Below are 22,119 nucleotides of genomic sequence, written 5' to 3'. Positions count from 1 at the left end.
GTGCGCAAGAGTGGATCTCATCGAAACAGCTGTTTGTGGGATGTTTTTATGTGGGCGCGCGATTTCAGTGAATTCAAATGCACGAACAGGAAAATGTCTAGATATAAACTATATTTCATTTTCCTCTGCCCATATATATTTCCACAGCTCAAGATTCCGTTTTCGTATTCATTTTATTTAAGTTCTAAAAAATTTGGCATTCAATTGATTAGTGTTTAGAATATAAAGCTTTTCATCATCATTTATGCGTGGTAAATAAATACACTGATTAGTTTGGACTGATCAACTGGGGACAATTAATCCTCGGTGACAGTAAAGGAATGCGTCAGCCCCTCGTAGGGGTACTTCCCACCTAATATATACTTGTATTCTCCAGTGTGCCGTATGCGATACTCGCCCGGCAGGGTCTGGGGACTGATGTTCCAAATGATCTCCAGCTCACTGAAGCCGAGAATCGTGTTCGTGCGATGCCAGACCATTCTGCAAAGAAACAGTTAGACTCAATATCATCAAGTGGGATAGAATAATGCTCACTTTGTCTCCCAGCTGGCATCCGTGTAGGTAATCTTCCAACGATCCTCGTTGATCTTCCGCTCCACCGAAAAGTATGTCTTCTCCGTGAAGAGATTATTGCGCGGATTGCCCGAAATAAAGGTGACTCTGACGGTGTCATTGATGCCGTATTGCTTATGGGGCTGGGTCTTCACATAGCCAAAGTCAGTGCCAATGGGATGACCGTCGAACAGCACGCCGGTATTCAAGGAGAGCATCACATCGTTCATATAGGGAGGACTGGGTCCAGCGTCCACAGTCTGGTTGTGCATCATCGCCTTGGTCAGGCGCTCGAAGACGTCCATGTAAATGGTGTGCGTATGCGGGCCAAATATTGTGGAGGCGGCCTCATAGCGCTGCGCCTGGTACTCCTCGGGCGTGACGGTGTAGCTGGAGTAGATGTTGGTCAGGCCGGCAATGATGACCTCCGTATCGATGCCACCGGCAGCCGAGGCGGCCGCTCTAATCTGGTTCCGCAAGCGCCGCCCGGCCATCGTTGTGAACTCGCATGGAACGGCGGCAATGATGACATCGCCGATCTTTAGGATCTGATTGGATACGATTTTGGGCTGCCACTCGTACGGGAAGGTTGCCTAAGAGGGGAATATAGCTATGAAGACCTTTACTATTCGCTTTTATCACTTCAGGCACTCACTCGACCCGTGGCCAGGAGAATGGGCTTTGGCTCATGGCACTTGATATCCTCCTGGGTGGGCGGCACTATGAAGTCGCGCACAAAGTTCCACATGGGGTTGTCGGTGGTGGTGCCCTGCTCAAAGCTGAAGGCTCCGGGGCCATCAGTGGTGCCGGCCGCAAAGCTGTAGCCCATAGCCGGCTGGCAGCCCCTGATCTTGTCCAGCTTGCGTGTGAGCGGATTGTACGTGCTGCCATTATAGTTGGGCATATCGACAAACTGATGGATGAAGCGCACATCTCCGGTGACCTCACGTGCCGTCGACTCCTGGCTCTGCTCGTTCAGCAGGCTCAGCGCGCCCTCGGCCAGCCGCTGGCCGATGATCTGTGTGCTCTCGAACATGTCGCGCCCTGGGCCGGAGGCGAAGCACTCGCCCTCGCCCTTGGGACAGTGCGAGGTGAGTATGTCGCACTCGTTGCCCGACAGGGAGCACTTCGGTCCCATGATGTTGGGCGAGACATCGCCCAGGTTCGAGGAGCAGAAGGCGCCCACAAACTTGCCCTTGCCGGGCATCTTATTGGGATTGTACTCCTTCTCCAGCAGCAGCGCCGCGTAGCCCATGTTGTCGCTGGTCACCAGCTTGTTGGTGTTGTTCATCGAGGTGGCGTGCACCGCATACCAGTTGAAGGCGCCCAGCAGATTGTTGTCCTTGTCCACGAAGCGCAGCTGCGCCAGCGTCTTGTCCGTGTCGTGCTCGTACTGGGCGCGCTCCTCCGCCGGATTGCGCAGATACGATGTCGGCGATCGGTTGATGTTCGCGTTGAGCACAATGGTCTTGGAGAAGTAGATGCGGCCATCCACCAGGTTGTCCGTGGCGCGCTTGATGCACTGAACGGGATTAATTCGGCGATTAGCTATCAATCATTATTAATCTTTGAGTTAGCCTCTCACCAGGTAGAGCCCCTGGGCCATCGCCTCAAAGGTCTGTGGCACGAAGCCCAGAATGGAAATGTCGTAGAGCAAGTGCATCAGGAAGCCGCCCGGCGCACCATGAGTATGGGTGCCACTGATGGCCACGTTCTCGATGGTGTAAATGTTGCCGTAGCGCGCCTGCAGCCGCTTCACCACCTCCCGCTTGAGCCCGTAGCCCATCATGCCGCAGTCGGCGCTGACGAAGGCCACGCGGTTCCCCTTCTCGTCCTCCACGACGAAGGCGCGAGCAAAGGTGCGTGTGTGCAGGCCCCGTCCAACCTGCTTGATGTTCGCATAGCCCATCTGTGGCGGGGATTGGGCAGGTAATTCACTTAAGCTCAACGGCGTGTCAAATGCCTGTCACAAACTTACGAAATTAATTTCCACCGGCGGTCCGGTGATGTCCGCGCGTCCCACGCCCACTCGATAGGCGCTGGCCAGGCAGCTGAGCCCGCTAAGCGCCAACAGCGTGATGAGGCTAAATTTCCAATTAGCCATTGTTGCGGCTCAAAAATTGGGAAGAAAATTCACCTGCAAAGGAAAAATGATTCAAATTTAATTATATTTGGAAAGTTTGAGGTATTAAAATAAGATAACGAGGGGGAGAAATAAAAGAGAGAGGGAGAGTGTGAGTAGGTAGAGATTTAATAATTGAAAAGCATTTTTATTTATTTTGCAGTAAGTCGTGAAATCTCTTTGAATAAATAAGAACTACCAAAAACGGGTCTTTTATAATCATTTAGTTTTTTCAAAATTAAACATCAACAAAATTATGTTTCTCAGAAAATATAAGTAAATAAATTGACTTAAACTTATTAATATTCATAATATGAATTTATCACATTTCAAATTATTGATCTTGTATGTCTATAGATATACATTTTTTTCCTTTTGTATAAGAACTGTTTTATTTATTTATTAGGCGCTGGATAGTCGGGCGAAAAGGTCTACTCTGATATATATTTATGCTCCTTCAGTTCGTTAATAAGAATAGCTATATAATTAAACATTATTAACAGAATATGCACAAACTGCTTGAACGTTAGAAATGTAAGTAATATATTCATCAAATTTTTTAATCTTTCTTTAATTATTAAAAATGAAAAAAAAAAAAATAAATAAATAAATAAAAAAAATTATATATATGTATATTTGATAAATATTTTCAAATAATATATATAAATGTATGTAAATGTATATAAATCATTTCTTATGTCCACACTTCACTTCACTTCATTTAATGAAAATGCAAAACAGATTTCAGCTGTTGCCTCGCCACAATCTCTCTAAGGCTGAAGTCATATAATGAATTGCAACTGAATGAGTCTATAAACTCATTGAGCCTTACATACTTTCCTATAAGTGATTAGATTATGCCCATTCGAGTTTATCTATGGCAACATAGGGCAAGCCTCTTATCAAGCTTGCCAATTTCACGGCCCTTTAATGAATATAAGTATTGAGCAAATATTGACAATAAATAATTACAAAATTCGTGTTACTCTATATAAACAAAGGGCCAACCGGCCAGACCATCCATAAATGTAAATATAATAGACAGCAATATATATATATGTATGTTGACGTCGCTTAACATTTATATGGATACATAATGCGGTCGTTGGCCAGCGGCAAATGCTAATTTATTGAGGTGTCTGCAATCGCAGTGACCTTCGGCAGTTGCATCCAATCAATAAATAGATAAGTGCGTATTAAATCAAAGCAAAGCAAAAACCACAAGAACAACAACAACAACAACAACAGCAATGGGCAATCGTTGGTGATTGTTGCGCTGTTATCAGCAGCCAGAAAGAGCAACAACAACAACAACAACAATAACAACAGCAACAGAGGCAAATGCGACTCGTTACTCAAAACTGGTTTTTATCAGCTTGCGAAATCGTTAGCCTTCTTCTGTTGCCAAAGCTGTTGTTGTTGTTGTTGTTGTTGTGATTGCTTCGGCTGCCACAGCTGCTGCTGGTGCTGTAATCGTTGGCCTGTGGCCAATGCTGACTTGACTGAAATCAAAAGTAGTTGAGCAGTTTATTATGCGCCTTTTGTTCCCATTTCCAGATAATCTCTCCGTATTTATGTATTTTTTCTTGATTGCATGCGGGCCACGTTTTACACAAAAGAACTTTATATTTAACAGACTCTAAATAGGAAATCGAGTGTGAGTAATTGTTTTGTATGCCTTGCCATATGCCATGTCACTCCACGTAGCACCTACCCCCCGCTCAGCCTACCTCCCTCCACCACCCTCTACCCTGCCACCCCCGCACACTATCCACAACAATTATCGAGATTGTCGCGCGCTTTGCATAATTCAGCCGACGACAAGTCGACATTGAAAACGAAAATTAAATAAAATACGTACTCATATGCCGCTGGCCAAGCCAAAGACCACAAAAAAAAGAAAAAACACCAGCAGCGGGCAATGTCAAGCAAAGCACAGAAAATACTTAAAAGCCAAAAAACTTTAAAGCAACCAAAAAAGACGAACTTGAAATACGCTGCGAACTTTGGATTTAATATCATGATTTTATATTAATTTCCTAGGTAAAAGCTTGTATAGAATAATAAATCGAATAGTATAGATAAATGTATTTTAAGATCTATGCTTGTGATAAGAAATAATATATTGATATAATATTATTATATTATTGTTCCATTTCTTATTCTCTTCTGAATTATTAAGTGACACCTGGGATAGCCATAAGAGTTCCATAGTTGAACTGATGGATATAGTAAGTCTACTTTCTATATGGAAATAGATTTTCTGTGTCATACATATTCATATGCCATATAATATGTCATCCCATATGGGAAACACACCAATTGGTTAGGGTATAGCATACAAAGGCACAACGATAACAGCTGCAGGGCCAGAGCGCAGATTCACAGATACATATACAGATACAGATACAGACTCAAATACAATACAGTTGTCTAAAATTTCTGCTTATATTATTATACAAGTATATTTTCTTCTTTTTTCTCCAGCTTCATTTCTAGAGTGCAGATCTGTTATAATATTGATCGATTGCATTGTTTTATATAGGAACAGGAAATTAGCTTCGCTTCTTTTACTCAGCTATATTCAATTCCGCTTTTATCCGAATGGCAATTGGCTTTTATCTGATTTTAATTCGGACAATTTGGGTCCACGAAGTCCACTCGCCATTCATTGTGCGCATCACTTACAAAAGATTCAAATGTATCTCCTGGCATCCAATTGAGCGAATTACAAAAGATTTCGGTTCATATGGCGGGCTGATGAGCCTTTTCATACACTATTTTTATTTTTTTCTCTTTTCTTTCTATATTATTTTTCTTTTTTCACTTTTTTCTGTATGTGTGTGTGTATGTTTGTGTTTGTGAATCGCGATTCTCGTACTGATTTTCGAGGTTAAGCGCGGCACTCAGCACAGTTAGCTTATGCAACGAGGCTCCTTTGCCTTGGCACTGATTAGCTCGAGCAGCTAATAACAATTACGATCTCAGCGATTTCAGTTGCTAATACGGCAAATAGTCTAAATAGCACTAATTCGCCAGCTCTACGTGGAGTGCAAGCCAAGGGCTGCTCATTGCTTCCAGCTGGTTTGGATCGCTGGCCTATCTCACGCTATGGCCCCTCAATTAATTGTTTAATTATGATCGCGATTTGCGGCTTAACACGTAAAAATTATTTATTTGCTGGACATTTTCGATCGCCGAACCGATTGCAAAAACTTTTTCCGTTCCAAATGTGAAACAAGATTTCAAAACATGCCACTTCGATGGGACAGGCATACATATGCACATATATGTACATATATGTATATGTATATGTATATTTATCTGCAATACACAAGAGCGCTTCCCGCCTGCCACGCCCCCTCACAGCACAAGTAATGGACAGAAAACGAAACTGAAACCGATTTTCGGCTCGAAGTCGCGTAGGTTTTTTTTTTTTTTTTTTCTTTTCGGTTTCGGTTTCGTCGCGCTGGAGATTTTGAAAATGAAAAAATTACGCCCGCTATGCGCCCAATCTGGCACTCGACTGCTCGATGACTGGGCCACTGACTGACCAAGATGGAACAACGATCTCGCTCTCTCGCTCTCCCTCGCGCTCTCTCACTTACACTCTTACCCTCTCTGTTTTGTCTCTCTGACCACGCTTGCGTTTTGTTTATTTATTTATATTATTTTGCTTGTGGTTTTTGAATGGCATTTGGTCAGTTGTTATTTATATTTGCTTTACATTGATTGCCATCCAGCGCTCAGTTAGTCATCGACTCATGCAGTCATTCGCTCACTCGCTCAACTGCTGTGCATTATCAGAGCTGAAGTCTGAAACGTGGTCTTTGTTTGAGTGCCTCAGCTACCCTTTGTCACTCAGCTGCTATTGGGATAAGCTCGGATATATGGCGTCGGTAGTGCCGTTGCTGTTACCTTTGATAGCTTATCATCGCAGATCTAAACTAGAGATTAGCTAACTCACCCTAAATAAGCACTACTTCGGCCACTTGAACTATGCAGCCGTTTGGCAAATAACTGTAAATCTTTTAATAGCTCAAATTAACTTACTTCAAGATATTAACCAAATAGGCAGCCGCTCACACTACAAGCCACACGCAGGCTCTACAAATAACTAGCAAGAGTAGCCAATCTATTGTTGAAGTTTGCACAAGTGGGGGTCTTTAAAAATAATAACTGATAACTACTTATACATAACTTTATGAAGATTAGCCAAGCTATAAATTGCAGGGCGATAAGGATTATCGGAATGTCCATAGCTTGTATATGAGCAAAAGTTTGCAAGTGTTGGTTCATTGTGTTTAGCTTATATGGAATTCGTGTCAAATACATTTTATGTTATTCAAATATTAACTGACTGCTCAATTTCACGTTAACAGTTGCGCGGGCAATCTGCTTAGAGCTATCGAGCAAGTGTAAAACTATCGATAGCAGTCGATATCAACAGATGTTAACTCAGCTGTTAAAGGGACATATTTCAGTTTTTTCATCTACCGAACAGCTGTTCTCACAGTTTTCCAGCGACGCCATCACCACGAACACCTGCGTAATGAGTAATTCGCTGACAATTGTTACAAAATAACCAAATCCTTGGCAAGGGCAATACTACAAATGAGAACTGCAATCAAGCTGTACCTTAAACACAAAAACACGCTTAGACAAAATTGAAGCTTAGCCAGAAAAAAAATAAATAAATAAAATAAAATCAGAGGAGAAGCTCAAATAAAAAAACATGTCGAAGGCCGTGAATAACATGAACATGGGCGTTGTGGAGCCACAGCAGCGCATTAAAAATCTCTCCCACTGCGGCAACCTTATCGATGTGGACAAGAATATGAAAGTGTCGCGGTAAGTTGAAGAGCAGCCAAAGATTCACAGCTGTGGCGCCAAGCGGAAATTCTACTCCAATGTCAACCCACACTTCGCAGAGGCGAAGACCTTGCATGCGCATTTGTCTTTTGAAGGATATTCACACACACACGCACACACACACACACACAAACACACATTCATATATAAATGCCTGCCTGTGTATGTGTGTGTGTGTGTGTGTGTGGGTTTCTGACTGAAATTCCTATAGGCAGCACAACAAAAATATTTTATTTGGGTTGATTTATTTTTGGCCGACGAATCGTCTCCTTTTACTCCGCAGCTATTACCGCGCCGGAACGGAGATCCTGCGCATGGCCAACGTCTATCTGAATGAGGGCGACCATGAGAATGCATTTATATTGTACATGCGCTACATGACGTTGTTCATTGAGAAGATACGCCAGCATCCGGACTATGGCAGCGTTAAAGCTGAAGTGAAGGCCATCAATAAGACGATTAAGGACGAGATCATGCCCACAACAGAGAAGCTGCGCAACAAGTTGCTGGCCCAGTACCAACGTGAATACGAACAGTTTCTGGCCAACAAGGAGGCGGAGCGAATGCGCGAACAGGAGCGAGAGCGCCAGCTGCAGATGGCCAACAAGAAGGCATCGACAGCTTCATCTATTCCTTCCCTCATACCCGCCAATCTGCACGTACAAATGGATCCCAGCAGCCAACCAACGGCCCCAGATCTGAGTCTGCTCGATCAGGTGGTCTATCCAAACGATTTTCCCACGGGCACCAACCGAAACAACCTGCCCAACTCGGGTCTCCTATTGCCGATGGCAGCTGAGGCTGGTGCCGCCGACAAGATTGCCAAGTGAGTGCACTCCAAGAGAATCCTAATCAGCAGACTAACGTGATTTCTAAACTTACAGCTCGTCGTCAAAGCCCGCATTCGATCGCAGCCGGAAGCCGCAGTTCAATCGCACCGACTCGCTCTTGGCCGGCTCACTGCGCTGCGTCAATGTGCCCGGCGACACCATGGATGTGTTTCTGAAGCTGGCGCATGCCAATACCTCCAATAACATCGAGACTTGCGGCGTCCTCGCCGGCCACCTGGCCCACAATGAACTCTATATAACGCATATTATTGCGCCCCAGCAGCAGGGCACGCCCGACAGCTGCAACACGATGCACGAGGAGCAGATCTTCGATGTCCAGGATCAAATGCAGCTCATTACGCTTGGCTGGATACATGTAGGTGGCCTTGAGTGTAGCCTCTACATACATTATTGACTAATACATGATTCACATCACTTTCATTGACAGACCCATCCCAGCCAGACGGCCTTTCTGTCCTCCGTTGACTTGCACACGCACTGCTCCTACCAGATGATGATGCCGGAGGCAATCGCCATCGTCTGTGCGCCCAAATACAATACGTGAGTCACTGCATTTGTCTTTGTTTTTGTTCTCATCGATTCGAGCTGTGCGCAATGTGTGTGTTTATTTTTAGAACTGGTTTCTTCTTACTCACGCCGCAATATGGCCTGGACTACATTGCACAGTGCCGGCAAAGCGGATTCCACCCACATCCCAATGATCCGCCGCTCTTCATGGATGCACAGCACATCAAGATAGATGCCCAGACCAAGATCAAGGTTATCGATCTGCGCAGATAGTATGCTGAAATTCTGGTCTAACTCAGCAGCGACACGGCAACAGAATTCTACCAGCTAAGAGCACATGGGTTCATCCACTGGATGCAAAGCAGCGAATTTAACAAAGGCTACAAAAAACAGCAACAACTCAGCAACAGCTACAACAACAGCATCATTCAGCGAGACAACTAGAGCGAAGTCGGTGCTCGATGTAATCGGAGAAGCGAATAAACCAACACTATAGTGATTAACGATCTGAGAGATTTCAATGAAAACAACAACAAATGGAGGCATCATATTTTGCGACTGTATAGCTGTATTTTTGCATTTGCAAATTTAGATGCGCTAAGCAAATGGCATTAGACAGACAGACATTAGCTTTCGGTTAGCATAAATTGCAGTTAATTCATATATTTAGGATCTGCTTTATACATATAAATTCTTTAATGTGATTTACAATTGTGGCTTATACTTTTGTTAAAAATTGTTTTGTTTATTTATGCATGTATTTATTATATCTTTTAAAGAACTCTACACACACCGCTATGAAAGCAACCAATGCAAAATGTTTAAAATATTGATATTTATATATATTTACCTAATATTGCGAAAAGAAAAAGATACTAATTAAGAAATTAATAACTATGCTATAACATGTTGTTTGAAGAGAAGCCACTAAATGGTAATCGTGTTATCTATGCTTACTAAATTGCTTAAATTAATAAACGTGTACATTATTTTAAAACTGTGTTTAAGTATCTGCTCATAAAAATAAAATGTTAATTTTAACATTGACTGCTGCTGTTAGAGTAACATCAGTCTGCAAAGCCTTCAGATTCAGATTGGACCAATTAGAAATGTTATGTTAACTTCAATGTTATTTGGCAGCGCTGTTAAAATTTCCCAACTAGCATTAAAGCCCTTAGCGTTTGCATTTCCCGCCGCAGTTTTACGTGTTTTCTCGGCTCGTGCAGTCCGTTCAGCTTATAGAGCAGAGCCCGGAATTCTGCAACCGCAAGCAGGCTAAAAATAATTTAATTACAAACCGTAGAGTTGCGATACAAAAAACAAGTTTAATATTTGTGGTGTGAACAACAATCGATAAAAGAGCAGCACGCATCCCAAGCGAGCGCATCAAGCGAGCCGCCTAAAGCGAAAGGGGGAGGGGTCCTGTCGCCTGCCGTAGCCGTTGCCGTGTGGCCCTTGCCCTTGATTAAACATTTTATTCGGGAAAATATATAAACGCCGCGCGCAATACCAAATCAAGTTCTGCTCATAATTTTCTTTGCTCTTTTTTGGTTGCCAAATTGACTTTCGTGCCAATATCCTACCCAACTACCCCACATCCCCTCCCCTGCTGCCCTCCCCCTTAGCTAGTCGACACATCGTAATATCGTATATATAATGCCAATGAACGAATTGAACACAATTAATTGGATACCAGGACAGGATAGCGTTCAATGTCAAGAAGTGAGTAATCGACAATATGTGCACTAAGTGTTAATTAAAACATTTTAATTAACGCAAATATTATGCGCGCGTGTGCGTGTGTGTGCGTGACTCTAATGGCTTTTTCAGTAGCCTGCCATGTTGGCGATGTGTGAGAGGTCAAGTAGCACAATATGTGGAGAATATTCACTTGTCAGATAAACATTGATAGGCGCTCTCCCATCAGCAGCTAAAAGCTTAAGAATCTAATTACTTATGCGCGCTATCTATGTATGTGGCCCTTAGACTATGCTTGACACCGTCGCTCTTATCATTGTCACGCCTATTTTTATCCATTTTGTTGGCCAGGGCTAACAAGAAACACGCCACTCAGGATGTGCTTACGGCACTGAATTCCCTGCCAAGTGTCCACTCAAGGAAGTTTTTACTGTCCGCCTTTAAATGGAGGCGTGCAGCTCTTGAGCCTTAAGCGACTTCAGCTCGTGCCTGGCTCCGTAAAAGACGTTCGTCAGCTGACAAAATCAGCTGATGGAAGTCGCACGCAGTTAAAGGTCTTAACATTGTCATTTTGATTCCCCCATCCCCACTACCCACTCCCCAGGGTCCTAGGGCTGGGAGCTGAAGTTGTAGTGTCGTGTCGTGTTTCCAGCCATAATTGTAAATGATTTCATTTCACGAATTGCATGCAGCTCGCCTTTCAAAAGCCTTGTTAGCTCTGCCATTGCCATTCGACCCAGTCAGCATGCTGAGATATATGGGCTTATTTACGTGCTGCCACTCTCTGAGCGCCGCGTGCTTTTCTTTATATTTATCCATGTTCATTGTGAGTGTGTGTTTGTGTGCATGTGTGCGTGTGTTTTTTTCTTGTCTCTAACTATTTTTAGCACAGCCATGCGCGATTCACGTGCGTGCACCCGGCCCGGCCGGCCGGCCAATGCGACGTATACGCAACGCGGGCTTTAGCTTTTCCTGTCGCAGAATGCATGAATGTGCACGTGCTGACAGCAGCTAATCAGCAATATTCGATTGATTACATATAGAGTAATACAATTCAATACGCTATTCAACTCTACCAATACAGTCACGTCTTTAGTAACGTTTCGAACCCACTTGATTCAAGGTCAAAGAGCGCATATATTCATTGCTTGAATTCATCATTTTTTATTAGTAGTATTTAATTTATATTTTTTGTATCTAATTGTTTGGAAATTTTCCTATATATAATTCTTGTTTTTATCGAGGCTCGAAGTGGGTTCACTTTTAGTTTTTATAACCCTTAATGGCTGTCCGTGCGTTTTTCTTCTAGTCTAAATGAGCCAGACTCTTAAAGCTTATTATTTTGTATTAATATATAATCCAATTATCTTAAAAATATATTCTAGGTATTAAATTATCTAAAAAAAATCTATAAATTGAAAATATAAAATATATAAATATGTATTTATGTACACAAAATTTCGATTTGTTTTTTTGAGTATTTAATTAAATTTTGGTATGATAAATAAATAAATTTGGTATGACGTCTCTGTTAGGGTAATAAGTGTTTTGATATTGTTATATGTTTTACTAATAATTTTAATCAGTAAAATACCTCATAATAAATTAGACTGACTTTTTGTATTTATTAAATACTATTTACTTTTATTATTAATTTTCAATTTAATACTATTCTTATAAAGGTCAATTTTCAGTGCATCTCTCTAAATATAAAATACCAACATTAGCTCTAGCCAACTGTTTTTTATACAGAGTATTTTGTTTTCAGTTTACTTGATTTCCATTAATTCATTCATAATTCTGAAATATTTTATGTCTTGTTTTATGTTTATGTTCTTTTACTCATTTTATTTACTTCATTAACTGTTTTCATTTAATTCCTTTTTCATTCCATATATAACATGAAGCCTACTTTTTGAGCAAATTTGCTTGGCCAAGACTCGCAAAACCAAGTTCAAGGCAAAGTGTAGTTAATTCAACCTTGTTTCAAAAATTCTTATGCTAAAACCGCAAAGTTGACCTTTAAATGGAAATCGTAATTATCTGTTGCCATATGTATGTTTGTCTAGCTCTAGTTTCTCGCCGTGGTAACCGATGCCAGCAGCAGCTAGTCATTCAGCTGTGCGCCCAGTTCCCAAGTTCTCCGCCGGAGTAGAGCTTTTGTTGGTTTGCTTGGAATATGCATGGGAATAATGCACCTAGGAAAGCTCCATCACGTAAGGGGATTGTGCCAGGGTAGCTTGCACGATTTCCTCTTTTCGCTATGTGTCTGCTCCACAGGTGGTTGTTGTTGCTACACACACACGCACACACATACAGACTTCAATTTGTTGTTGTTATTGCATGTGAAATGTTGCACCCTATAAGTAAACAAATTGTAAAGCTCTGCCCACACAGCCCACACAGAGAGCATATTGTTGTTGTGGCTCATGAAATGAGCTCGAGCACAAATGCAAATACAGTGACAGAAACACAAATACAAATTCATAATGCAATTGCAAATTACAAATGACGCACACAAACATAAGCAAAAGCAAAAACAGCAACAGAAACAATTATAACAATAACAGCAACAAATACAAATGCATAAACGTAAACCCCAGCCGCTTGTCAGCCGCTGCTGCAGTCGACGTCGCCGTCGCTGTCGCCGTCGCAGTCGCAGCCGTGTCGTCGCTAGGGTAGTATATTACTGGGAAAAGCTTTTGCTGCCAGTACCTCAGATTTGGATTCAGAACGGAAAAGTGAAGCGTCGCAAACGCACGCAGCTCGGCAAAGGAACGCGAATCGCGCGATATAGTCGAAATTGAAATTGAAATTCCTCTGCCCATCGAAATATATATACATAGTGAAAAATATATATATATATATATATATATAAATACATATATGAAAAAGATAAATTCAGAGAGAGTGAGCGAGCGAGCGAGCGCGTGAAAATTCATAGTAATCGGCGAACCTGGAAGCCCGTTGGCATTGGCATTATCAAGCAGCAACAGCAACAGCAACTGTGCACTCGCAACAGCAACAGTTGGCGCTGTAAACAAACGAGCGAATAAATTAGCTGAGATACGCGATAATATCCCAGCAAATATTAGAGAAACAAATGGAACAGATTGCGAGAGTCTAATTGAAATAATTATAGCCCCAATTTCACGAATAATAACAGAGGTTCAAGTGTCTATCACAAAAATTGTGTTTTACAGGACTTTATTTCCATTCAAATCCGTTTAGTTCAGTTCAATTCTATAGAAAAGTTGATCAGCAATGGAAGAGGTAAACTGACTATAAATAATAATATAATAAGAAATTCTGAAGTTAATAAGAAATTCTTTAATTAAGTTTTTCCTCATCTCAGAACTATTATTATAGCCCACCACAGATATATAGCTATCATCAAATCCTATATAAAATCATTGGCTAACTCATTTTTTGCACAGTTATATAATTTTCTATCACACAATGCAGGTCTTCAATGAACATTTATCAACTTCCAGTCATATAAAACCTAGCCTGCTATAGTTATGTGATCCCTGGACTGACCAGCGCTTTATCATTATTATTTATATATTTATCTTAGGCAATAGATAATAAACAAGTAAAACTAAAAGTCCAAATTAAATTCAATCAAGCTACTTCCTGTATATAAGAAAGTTAATATTGCATAGATATGTAATCTCATATACAATATTATTATAAGATTATATTCTTAAAAAATACAGCTTATTAATGAATATTTATACGATTTTTTATAAATCTATACAATAATAGATTTGTTATGTTCCATCAAAATTTTTTAGAGACAAATACGAGGGCCACTTGTCAATGTTTTGAATTCACATAGGCTCTTAATACACATATATTTGTACATATAGAAAAGAGACAAAAGCGACATAATTATAAATGGCAAGTCACATTCATATGATCTATACGAAAAAAGCTCGCCGTATCATCATCTGTTTTGATGACGGCCGTCTCTCGGTCTCCACTTTAATGTCAAGCAACAACGGCAAAATCACCTTCAGGCAGGGGCTGAATTAGCTCTCGACGCTATCTCAATTTTCACTGGAAACTGTGCTGGCTCTTGTTTATTTATTTTATACACTTAAAGCTGTTTCTAACTTTGTGCAATGTTGATTATTTTTTTAATGTGCCATTTGTTTATTTATGGTAGTAAATTGGAGTCATTCGCTGCCTATTACATTACATTAATTCTCTTTGGCCTAGCTCTTCTCTTCTCCATAAGCTTTCTCTCTCTTTTTCTGTCTCTCTTAGTTAATTTTCACTGTAGTTGAGTAGTTGCCTATTTGTTGTTCTTCTTTCCACAGCCAATTATATGGGCAGTCCGACATTGCGTATACGTAATCACCCAGTAGCACATTAAAGTTTCGTTTGTACTTGTGATAATGAGGCTTACTGCAATTAACTGTAGCTGAATTCAATGCAAAGTTCAAGCTCTTTAGTTACACTTATCGGAAGTGAATTCCCTTTTGGACATAGCCTTAGTACTTTTTCGTTAAATAAGTTTCAGATTTTTAATTTGATTTGATTCGATTTGCACAGCTCAGACAAACTATATATATATGTATATATATATATATATATATATATATATATATATATATATATATATATATTTTTTTTTTTGTAATTTACTTTCATCGCGCTTCTTGCTCATCCCCGAGTGCGGCTCGCCAGTCATGCGATTCTGACAAAATGGCGATAATGAACAGCCGGACTGACCTTGACAGGAATTGCTAACAGTTATGCAGTATTTGTTTGTTCTCAGGGGCGCACCATTTGCATAGAGACACGAAAACAAACATGAATATATATATATATATATATATATATATATATATATAGAAATATGTATATATATATTTAGCTATAAGCAGCGCAGACAGTAACACGTGACGAGCAGCGGCAGGTGAGCCATTTCGGGCCTCCGCGAACTTTGACTCTGTGGAGCAACAGCCAGGTAGACAAACGACCTCATTATAACTTTTAGCCAGGCAAAAGCAACAACAAATAGCAGTTCGTCATACAGTTAAAATGCAGCGACACACGAGGCGTATGTGCAATATTTGTTGCCTCTGAATACAAAGCCCAAAACTTAGTTATATTATATATATTGTATATACTATATGTGTATTCTCTTTTTCTGTGTATGTGCGTGTGATGTTTGTGTTTGCTTGACAAATTTCAAGTTCAATGTGCAACTGCGTGAAGCTTTGCGCTAAGCCGAACAGCTGGCAACAAGGATGCCTTTCATTACTGCATAATCTGGGCAAGAGCTGTTGATTTGTGGTTGATGATGATTCCATTGCAGCAAGTGAATTATTTGGTGCCTTATGCAGATGGGAAAAATATAATAATTGCAATTTATGACAGCTTATAAAGTGCGCTCTTTGAGATGGAAAGGAAACAGCATTTCCCAAGTGAAAAGTAGCAATTTTTTGAGGCTTATGCACTCGTATCTACTATTTATTAGTTGTTGATTTTTAGCATTAGTTAGATAAGTAAGATAGTTAGTTATACTGCCCTAACTGCATATTTCATGTATTTAACTCTTCTTGTCGTTTTCCTGAAATCCTTACTAATATATATAATATTTAAAAATAATAAATACAGAAAAATAATAATTTATATATTTCATTAATTCTCGCGCTTTACCTTCACGTATTTAATATAAAAGAATCAACATAATAATATCTGGCGGCGTATGCGCTGCAGGTGATAAACTAATTGATTATTATATCATATTCCAGTTGGTTATTACCAAACAATTCAGATTCCACATTTCATATTCATCCACGGAAAAACAAAAAAGTAAACAGAACAAACAACAACAACAACAACTGCGACACTGCATAAATAATAAACAAGCTGATAAGCCTTGAAATCAATACAGGACTCAATCGAATGGATTTGCTGTTGACTTCAAAGCAATCAATTGTTTTTGTTATTGAGATTCGCTGTCATATCACCTGTGCGTGTGTTTGTGCGTTCGTTTGTGTGTGTGTGTGTGTGCATGGAAATCTACATACAACTGGCGCTCTTTGCAGCCAATGAAAAGAGCAAATGGCAATTTCAACGGATGATAATCGTATTACGTCAACGAATTCATTGATAAATCTGAATGACTTTAAGGCGATTCAGTTCGCTGTTGACGGAATTGCTTACAGCAGCAGTGACCCCCGATTAGCCCTGGCTGGCAATAAAAGAAATTCCCAGCCAATAATTAAGAGTAGTTGCCCTTGCACATTTGGCACTCTTCACGCATTTCGAAGTGTTTGCAAACAAACCATAAATATTGTCTAATTTATGATGTCAACAAAAAGGCGGAAATGTCAAAGAGCAGCCGAACGCAGAAGAGAGAGAGCGCGAAATTTAAGAGCGGCACGGGCAGAGTGATCAGGCGCTGTTAGGCAAAAGATAAAACGAAACGCAAGAAGAGAGAATTTGCGCGCTCTCGCGAGTGGCGACGAGTTTTGCTTTGCAATAGAATGAAGTGCGGCCGTTGCGGTTATTCAGTTGGGCAACGGGTTTGGTTCGGTTCAGTTTGGATTCGGCGCAAGTCGATGCACTAATTAATGCCAGCTAGACTTGGCCATTGAAAAAACACTCTGCTGCCAGGCGAAATAATTACAAATATCAATAAAATGCCAATTGCCGCCACTGTAAGTTGAGTTCACCAGGGCGCGCACACCGTTTGTATATTTATGACACGTGTTGCTTTTGTTTGCCATTCCAAGAGAGGAGTAACGCGAGAGCGAGAGCGCGAGCGCGAGCGAGAGAGCGCGCGTGCGAGATGTGCGCGTATATTTGTGACAATCTGTGCTATACGATGCTATACGATCTGTTATCTGGCTTTTTGTTCTCTTGCAGACACCCTCGCTGCTGAAGCGCGCCAGCACTGATAAACTGAGAGAAGTCTTTCTGAAGTACGCCTCGCTGCAGAAGGATGGCGAGCATTATATGACCAGCGAGGATTTCGTGCGCAAATTTCTGGGCCTGTTCACAGACTCGGCGTTCAATGATGTAAGTAGCAACAGCAGAGACAGCAGCAAGACAACGGCAACAAAACAAAACCCGTGTCACAGACAACGGCGCATCATTGGGTCATTGCAAGGTCATACATACAGTCTTGCCTGTCTTGTGATAAGCAATCAACGACAGCTGCAACAAAAACATGCGTCCGGCCTAACCCTATACTCGAAGCACCTCTTATCAACACGCTCGTTGAGTAGAGATAACGTTCACCTGTGTAAGATCTGTGCGAATCAGCCAATTTTAAAATATTTATCCCATAGAGCTAACTGATTCATAATGAACCGGTTTCACACTCGGTATCATTTGTCAGCCTCGTGCGAAGCTCTGTCGACGTCACGACATTTAAATCGGTTGCTGTTTGTTATCAGTTATTTGGCTGCTCGCAGCTGGAGTTGATTCCCAGGTGCCTCCGGGTCGAAGTCTTTGGATTGTACTTTTTCCTGGTGATAAAGTCTTTGCTTTAACTAATCACCACTTATTAGTCCAACGACTAAATATTGAATCCTTGGGCTTTTCAGGAATCGGTGCGCCTGCTCGCCGGCATTGCGGACACGAGCAAAGATGGCCTCATATCGTTCCCGGAATTTCAGGCATTCGAGGGCTTGCTCTGCGCCCCCGATGCACTCTACAGAACTGCCTTTCAGCTGTTTGATCGCCAAGGCAATGGCACTGTTTCATACGGTAATTATAACGTATTTGTTTATTGATTTAGATCTATTGGCTTATGCTGCTCTTATTTGTTTATTTACTTATTCATCCAGCTGATTTCGCTGATGTCGTACAAAAAACCGAACTGCACTCAAAGATACCTTTTAGCTTAGATGGCACATTTATCAAACGCTACTTTGGTGATGTACGTGAACGGAAACATGTTTATTTTTAAAGCACACACTTAAACGATTTCCCATACACCCCTATAAATATATGTATATAAATATGTATATATATATATGTAGAAGAAGCAGCGTCTTATCAACTATGCTGAATTTACGCAACTGCTGCACGACTTTCACGAGGAGCACGCAATGGAGGCATTCCGCAGCAAAGATCCAGCTGGCACTGGATTCATATCCCCCCTAGACTTTCAGGACATAATTGTTAAGGTCAAGCGGCATTTACTCACGCCCGATGTCAAGGATAACTTGCTGGCGGTATGTCTATATAAATCTTGAACGCATCTATGTCAAGGCATATTTATAGTCAAACCATCCCATAGGTCACCGAGGGTCACAGAGTTAGCTTTCCGTATTTCATGGCATTTACATCGCTGCTCAACAACATGGAGCTGATCAAGCAGATTTACCTACATGCCACCAAGGGCAGTCGCACCGAGATGGTCACCAAGGATGAGCTGCTCTATGCGGCGCAAACCATGAGCCAGATTACCCCGCTGGAAATTGATATATTGTTTCAGATAACGGGCGCTGTTAATCAGCCGGGGTAAGCCATCTAGGTCACTAATGTTTCCACCACCTCCTCCAAAATGAATAATGACAACAACAACAACAAAAACCATTTCATTTGTAGGCAATTCATTTGGTCAGTAACGTTCGAAATTCAAAATAAATAATCAAGTCCCTCCCTTGTGTTTGTCTCTCCTGTTGCAATAACCGTTGACATTTTGTATCTTTTCTCTCTCTCTCTCTCTCTTTCTCCCCTCTTGCTCTCTCTTTTTCGAACTCATACAATTTTGTTCACATTAATGTATTTCTCACAATATTAGAAGATGGTGGAAACGCAAAAAGATTTCTCCAAGTAGGCAAGTGTTGTTGTTCTTAAAGAGAACATCAGAAAAATGTTAATAAGACATGGAATTTTCCTCCCTCGTAAAAATTTATAAACAAAAAAAGATACGAAAATCAAAAGTCCCTCTGGCCATGCATCTCCCCTTCGGTGTAAATTCGTTTTAGTTCATTATGTGTGGGTATCCTTGCATCCGGATCCTTTGACTAACCACTTGCTCAAATCGTTTGTTCCCACAGCCGCATCGACTACAGCGACCTGAGCAACATCGGGCCCGAGCACTATACGAAGCATATTACTCACCGTCTGGCCGAGATTAAGGCCGTCGACAGTCCCAGTGATCGATCGGCATTGATTCAAGTGCTGGAGGCCACCTATCGCTTCACTCTGGCCTCCTTTGCAGGCGGTAAGCCAATGAAGACCTTTTGGGGCCTAGCAAGTCTTTAATCTATGCACTGCCTTCCCTAGCTACTGGCGCCACGGTGGTCTACCCCATTGATCTTGTGAAGACGCGCATGCAGAACCAGCGCACGGGGTCAATGATCGGCGAGGTCGCCTATAGAAACTCATGGGATTGTTTCAAGAAGGTACGCGAAATATACATATATGAAATAGTATTGTTTAGCTATAATCAGTGCTTATTGTCCAACAGGTCATCCGTCACGAGGGCATCCTCGGCCTCTATCGCGGTCTGCTGCCCCAGCTGATGGGCGTCGCTCCGGAAAAGGCCATCAAGCTGACTGTCAATGATTTCGTGCGCGACAATCTGTCGGACAAGCGCGGCAATATTCCCGTCTGGGGCGAGGTTGTGGCCGGCGCCTGTGGTGGTGCCGCCCAGGTCATCTTCACAAATCCGCTGGAGATAGTCAAAATCCGACTGCAGGTGGCCGGCGAGATTGCTGGCGGCTCCAAGATAAGTGCGCTGTCCGTGGTTCGCGAACTGGGCTTCCTTGGCCTCTACAAAGGGGCCAGAGCGTGCCTGTTACGTGATGTGAACTTCTCGGCCATCTATTTCCCAACCTATGCACACGTCAAGGCCGCTCTGGCCGACAAGGATGGCTACAACAATCCCGTATCGCTGCTGGCCGCTGGCGCCATTGCGGGTGTGCCCGCTGCTTCGCTGGTGACGCCCGCGGATGTGATCAAGACGCGACTGCAGGTGGCCGCCCGCACGGGCCAGACGACGTACACGGGCGTTTGGGATGCCACCAAAAAGATTATGGCCGAAGAGGGACCAAGAGCATTCTGGAAGGGCACAGCCGGTAAGTAGACACGGAGTATGAATCTAAACCATTCTCTAATTACTCTCTCTGTTGGCTGATTAGCTCGTGTCTTCCGCTCCTCACCCCAATTTGGCGTCACCTTGGTCACTTACGAGCTGCTGCAGCGCCTGTTCTACGTGGACTTTGGCGGCAATCAGCCGAAGGGCTCGCAGGGCAAACAACCAGGTCTGCCCCTGGACGCCACGATGGGCGCGGAGCAGCCCAAGCCCGATCACATTGGTGGCTACCATGCGGCTGTGCCGCTCCTGACAGGCATTGAGTCCAAGTTTGGCCTGTATCTGCCGCGATTCGGACGTGGCGCTGCTGCCGCTGCCCCGGCTGGAACGGCGACGGGCTCATGATTATATTGGCGGCATCGCCTGCCATGCGCCAGTTAGGTCTAAAGTTGTACAGTTGTAGCCATATATGTATGTACATACATATAATATATATATATAGGCGGAAGGTTGAAGGCGACTCTGGATCAAATGTCTATATTTTGCTAAGACGCGTTTACACACACATCCACAATCAGTCGAGGACAACATATATAGGATACAGCTCAATGTCTATTCCAGAGGAAACTTTTCGTACCATCAACATGTTGTACCAAACGTAACAAAACTTTTGAAACATGTATAAATCATACGGAATAGAAAACTTTTACATATATATATATAAATTTATATAGATATGCAAGTATATGATAATATATAGCTAACATCTATGGCACACAATTGAAGGCAACTGTTTTACCTACACATCAAGCGAGCATACACACATACATATATAGAAGAAGAAAGTGTAACTTTATCTAGATGCATAGTCTAAACTCTAAATCTAAATCTAAATCTAAACAAAGGAAAAGAAAACAAATCACTGAACGTCTCTTATTGCACTCAAACATTTAAGCGTAAAACCTTTAAATTTAGTACGAATTTGTTCAACTGTTATAAAGTAAAATGCAATGAATTACCTCTTAGCTAATAAATGTCAAATGAAAATAAACATAAATAAATGTACAAATATTGAAAAACAAACAAGAAAAATGAAATAAATAATTCACATTTAAATATATGTAAATAATAAGCATATAAAGTTTATAGACGAAGTCCAGACTAGTCCAGAATGGGATTTATTGGATGTTGAAAATATTTTAATATCCGGAATGCATTGAAAAATGACAACATACAGAAGAAGGCATGCCAGAAAGAGAGAGAATGAAAGGCGTATCAGAACCCAAAGAATAATAATTAAAATTGAAAATATAACACCTAATTTCGTATTTTCTATGTATTCAACCTCAACCAAGTCTTTTGATTGTAAGAGTATAAAAGAGAACACTCACTGTTTACTAGGTATCCCTTGTCTACTAGGGATCAGTCTTAGTATTATATTTTATTTATTCATTATATTTTATTATATTTTTGATTACTCAACCTCTACCCCCTCAAGTCTA

At 41.6% G+C, this 22,119-nt stretch overlaps 3 protein-coding genes across 6 annotated transcripts; 2 read left to right on the top strand and 1 right to left on the bottom strand.

The window, feature by feature from the left end:
- Positions 1-154: 154 nt before the first annotated feature.
- CDase (neutral ceramidase) lies at positions 155-6,849 on the bottom strand. 3 transcript variants are annotated; one of them, XM_089462608.1, is made up of 6 exons: positions 6,728-6,849; positions 2,531-2,689; positions 2,138-2,461; positions 1,208-2,074; positions 535-1,145; positions 155-480 (listed from the first exon to the last, which is right to left on the bottom strand). In XM_089462608.1, the coding sequence occupies exons 2-6, from the start codon at positions 2,654-2,656 to the stop codon at positions 297-299; spliced, it is 2,112 nt and encodes a 703-aa protein (XP_089318734.1). In that variant the 5' UTR covers positions 2,657-2,689; positions 6,728-6,849; the 3' UTR covers positions 155-296. The 3 variants fall into 3 exon arrangements, with proteins under 3 accessions (XP_089318734.1, XP_017874104.1, XP_089318735.1); XM_018018615.2 differs by lacking the exon at positions 6,728-6,849 and adding an exon at positions 5,363-6,238; XM_089462609.1 differs by lacking the exon at positions 6,728-6,849 and adding an exon at positions 3,381-3,399.
- Positions 6,850-7,069: 220 nt separating this feature from the next.
- LOC108621356 (STAM-binding protein-like A) lies at positions 7,070-9,901 on the top strand. Its single transcript, XM_018018623.2, has 5 exons — positions 7,070-7,525; positions 7,830-8,372; positions 8,431-8,752; positions 8,825-8,937; positions 9,012-9,901. Exons 1-5 carry the CDS (start codon positions 7,410-7,412, stop codon positions 9,175-9,177), a joined length of 1,260 nt encoding a protein of 419 aa, XP_017874112.1. The 5' UTR covers positions 7,070-7,409; the 3' UTR covers positions 9,178-9,901.
- Positions 9,902-10,096: 195 nt separating this feature from the next.
- aralar1 (calcium-binding mitochondrial carrier protein aralar1) lies at positions 10,097-21,967 on the top strand. 2 transcript variants are annotated; one of them, XM_089462607.1, is made up of 11 exons: positions 10,097-10,626; positions 17,491-17,643; positions 18,174-18,336; positions 18,417-18,508; positions 18,612-18,806; positions 18,872-19,095; positions 19,379-19,414; positions 19,638-19,804; positions 19,867-19,985; positions 20,051-20,660; positions 20,724-21,967. In XM_089462607.1, exons 1-11 carry the CDS (start codon positions 10,561-10,563, stop codon positions 21,020-21,022), a joined length of 2,124 nt encoding a protein of 707 aa, XP_089318733.1. In that variant the 5' UTR covers positions 10,097-10,560; the 3' UTR covers positions 21,023-21,967. The 2 variants fall into 2 exon arrangements, with proteins under 2 accessions (XP_089318733.1, XP_017874105.1); XM_018018616.2 differs by lacking the exon at positions 19,379-19,414 and having other exon boundaries at positions 10,098-10,626.
- Positions 21,968-22,119: the final 152 nt, after the last annotated feature.

The sequence above is a fragment of the Drosophila arizonae genome, chromosome 2, assembly GCF_054131065.1.
Source record: "Drosophila arizonae isolate 15081-1271.41 chromosome 2, UAZ_ARI_1.0, whole genome shotgun sequence".
Classification (NCBI taxonomy): domain Eukaryota; kingdom Metazoa; phylum Arthropoda; class Insecta; order Diptera; family Drosophilidae; genus Drosophila; species Drosophila arizonae.
This window is presented reverse-complemented; position numbering and strand designations above follow the sequence as displayed.

Excerpts from the sequence above, each read along its gene's own strand:
- LOC108621356 (XM_018018623.2), top strand. The coding sequence starts at position 7,410 with ATGTCGAAGGCCGTGAATAACATGAACATGGGCGTTGTGGAGCCACAG. Across the intron at positions 7,526-7,829 it reads AAGAATATGAAAGTGTCGCG|CTATTACCGCGCCGGAACGG; the intron begins GTAAGTTGAAGA and ends TTTACTCCGCAG. Across the intron at positions 8,373-8,430 it reads GCCGCCGACAAGATTGCCAA|CTCGTCGTCAAAGCCCGCAT; the intron begins GTGAGTGCACTC and ends CTAAACTTACAG.
- CDase (XM_089462608.1), bottom strand. The coding sequence starts at position 2,656 with ATGGCTAATTGGAAATTTAGCCTCATCACGCTGTTGGCGCTTAGCGGG. Across the intron at positions 1,146-1,207 it reads TTCTCCTGGCCACGGGTCGA|GCAACCTTCCCGTACGAGTG; the intron begins GTGAGTGCCTGA and ends TTCCCCTCTTAG. Across the intron at positions 481-534 it reads GATGCCAGCTGGGAGACAAA|AATGGTCTGGCATCGCACGA; the intron begins GTGAGCATTATT and ends GTTTCTTTGCAG.
- aralar1 (XM_089462607.1), top strand. The coding sequence starts at position 10,561 with ATGCCAATGAACGAATTGAACACAATTAATTGGATACCAGGACAGGAT. Across the intron at positions 19,096-19,378 it reads GGCGCTGTTAATCAGCCGGG|AAGATGGTGGAAACGCAAAA; the intron begins GTAAGCCATCTA and ends TCACAATATTAG. Across the intron at positions 19,415-19,637 it reads AAAAAGATTTCTCCAAGTAG|CCGCATCGACTACAGCGACC; the intron begins GCAAGTGTTGTT and ends TTGTTCCCACAG.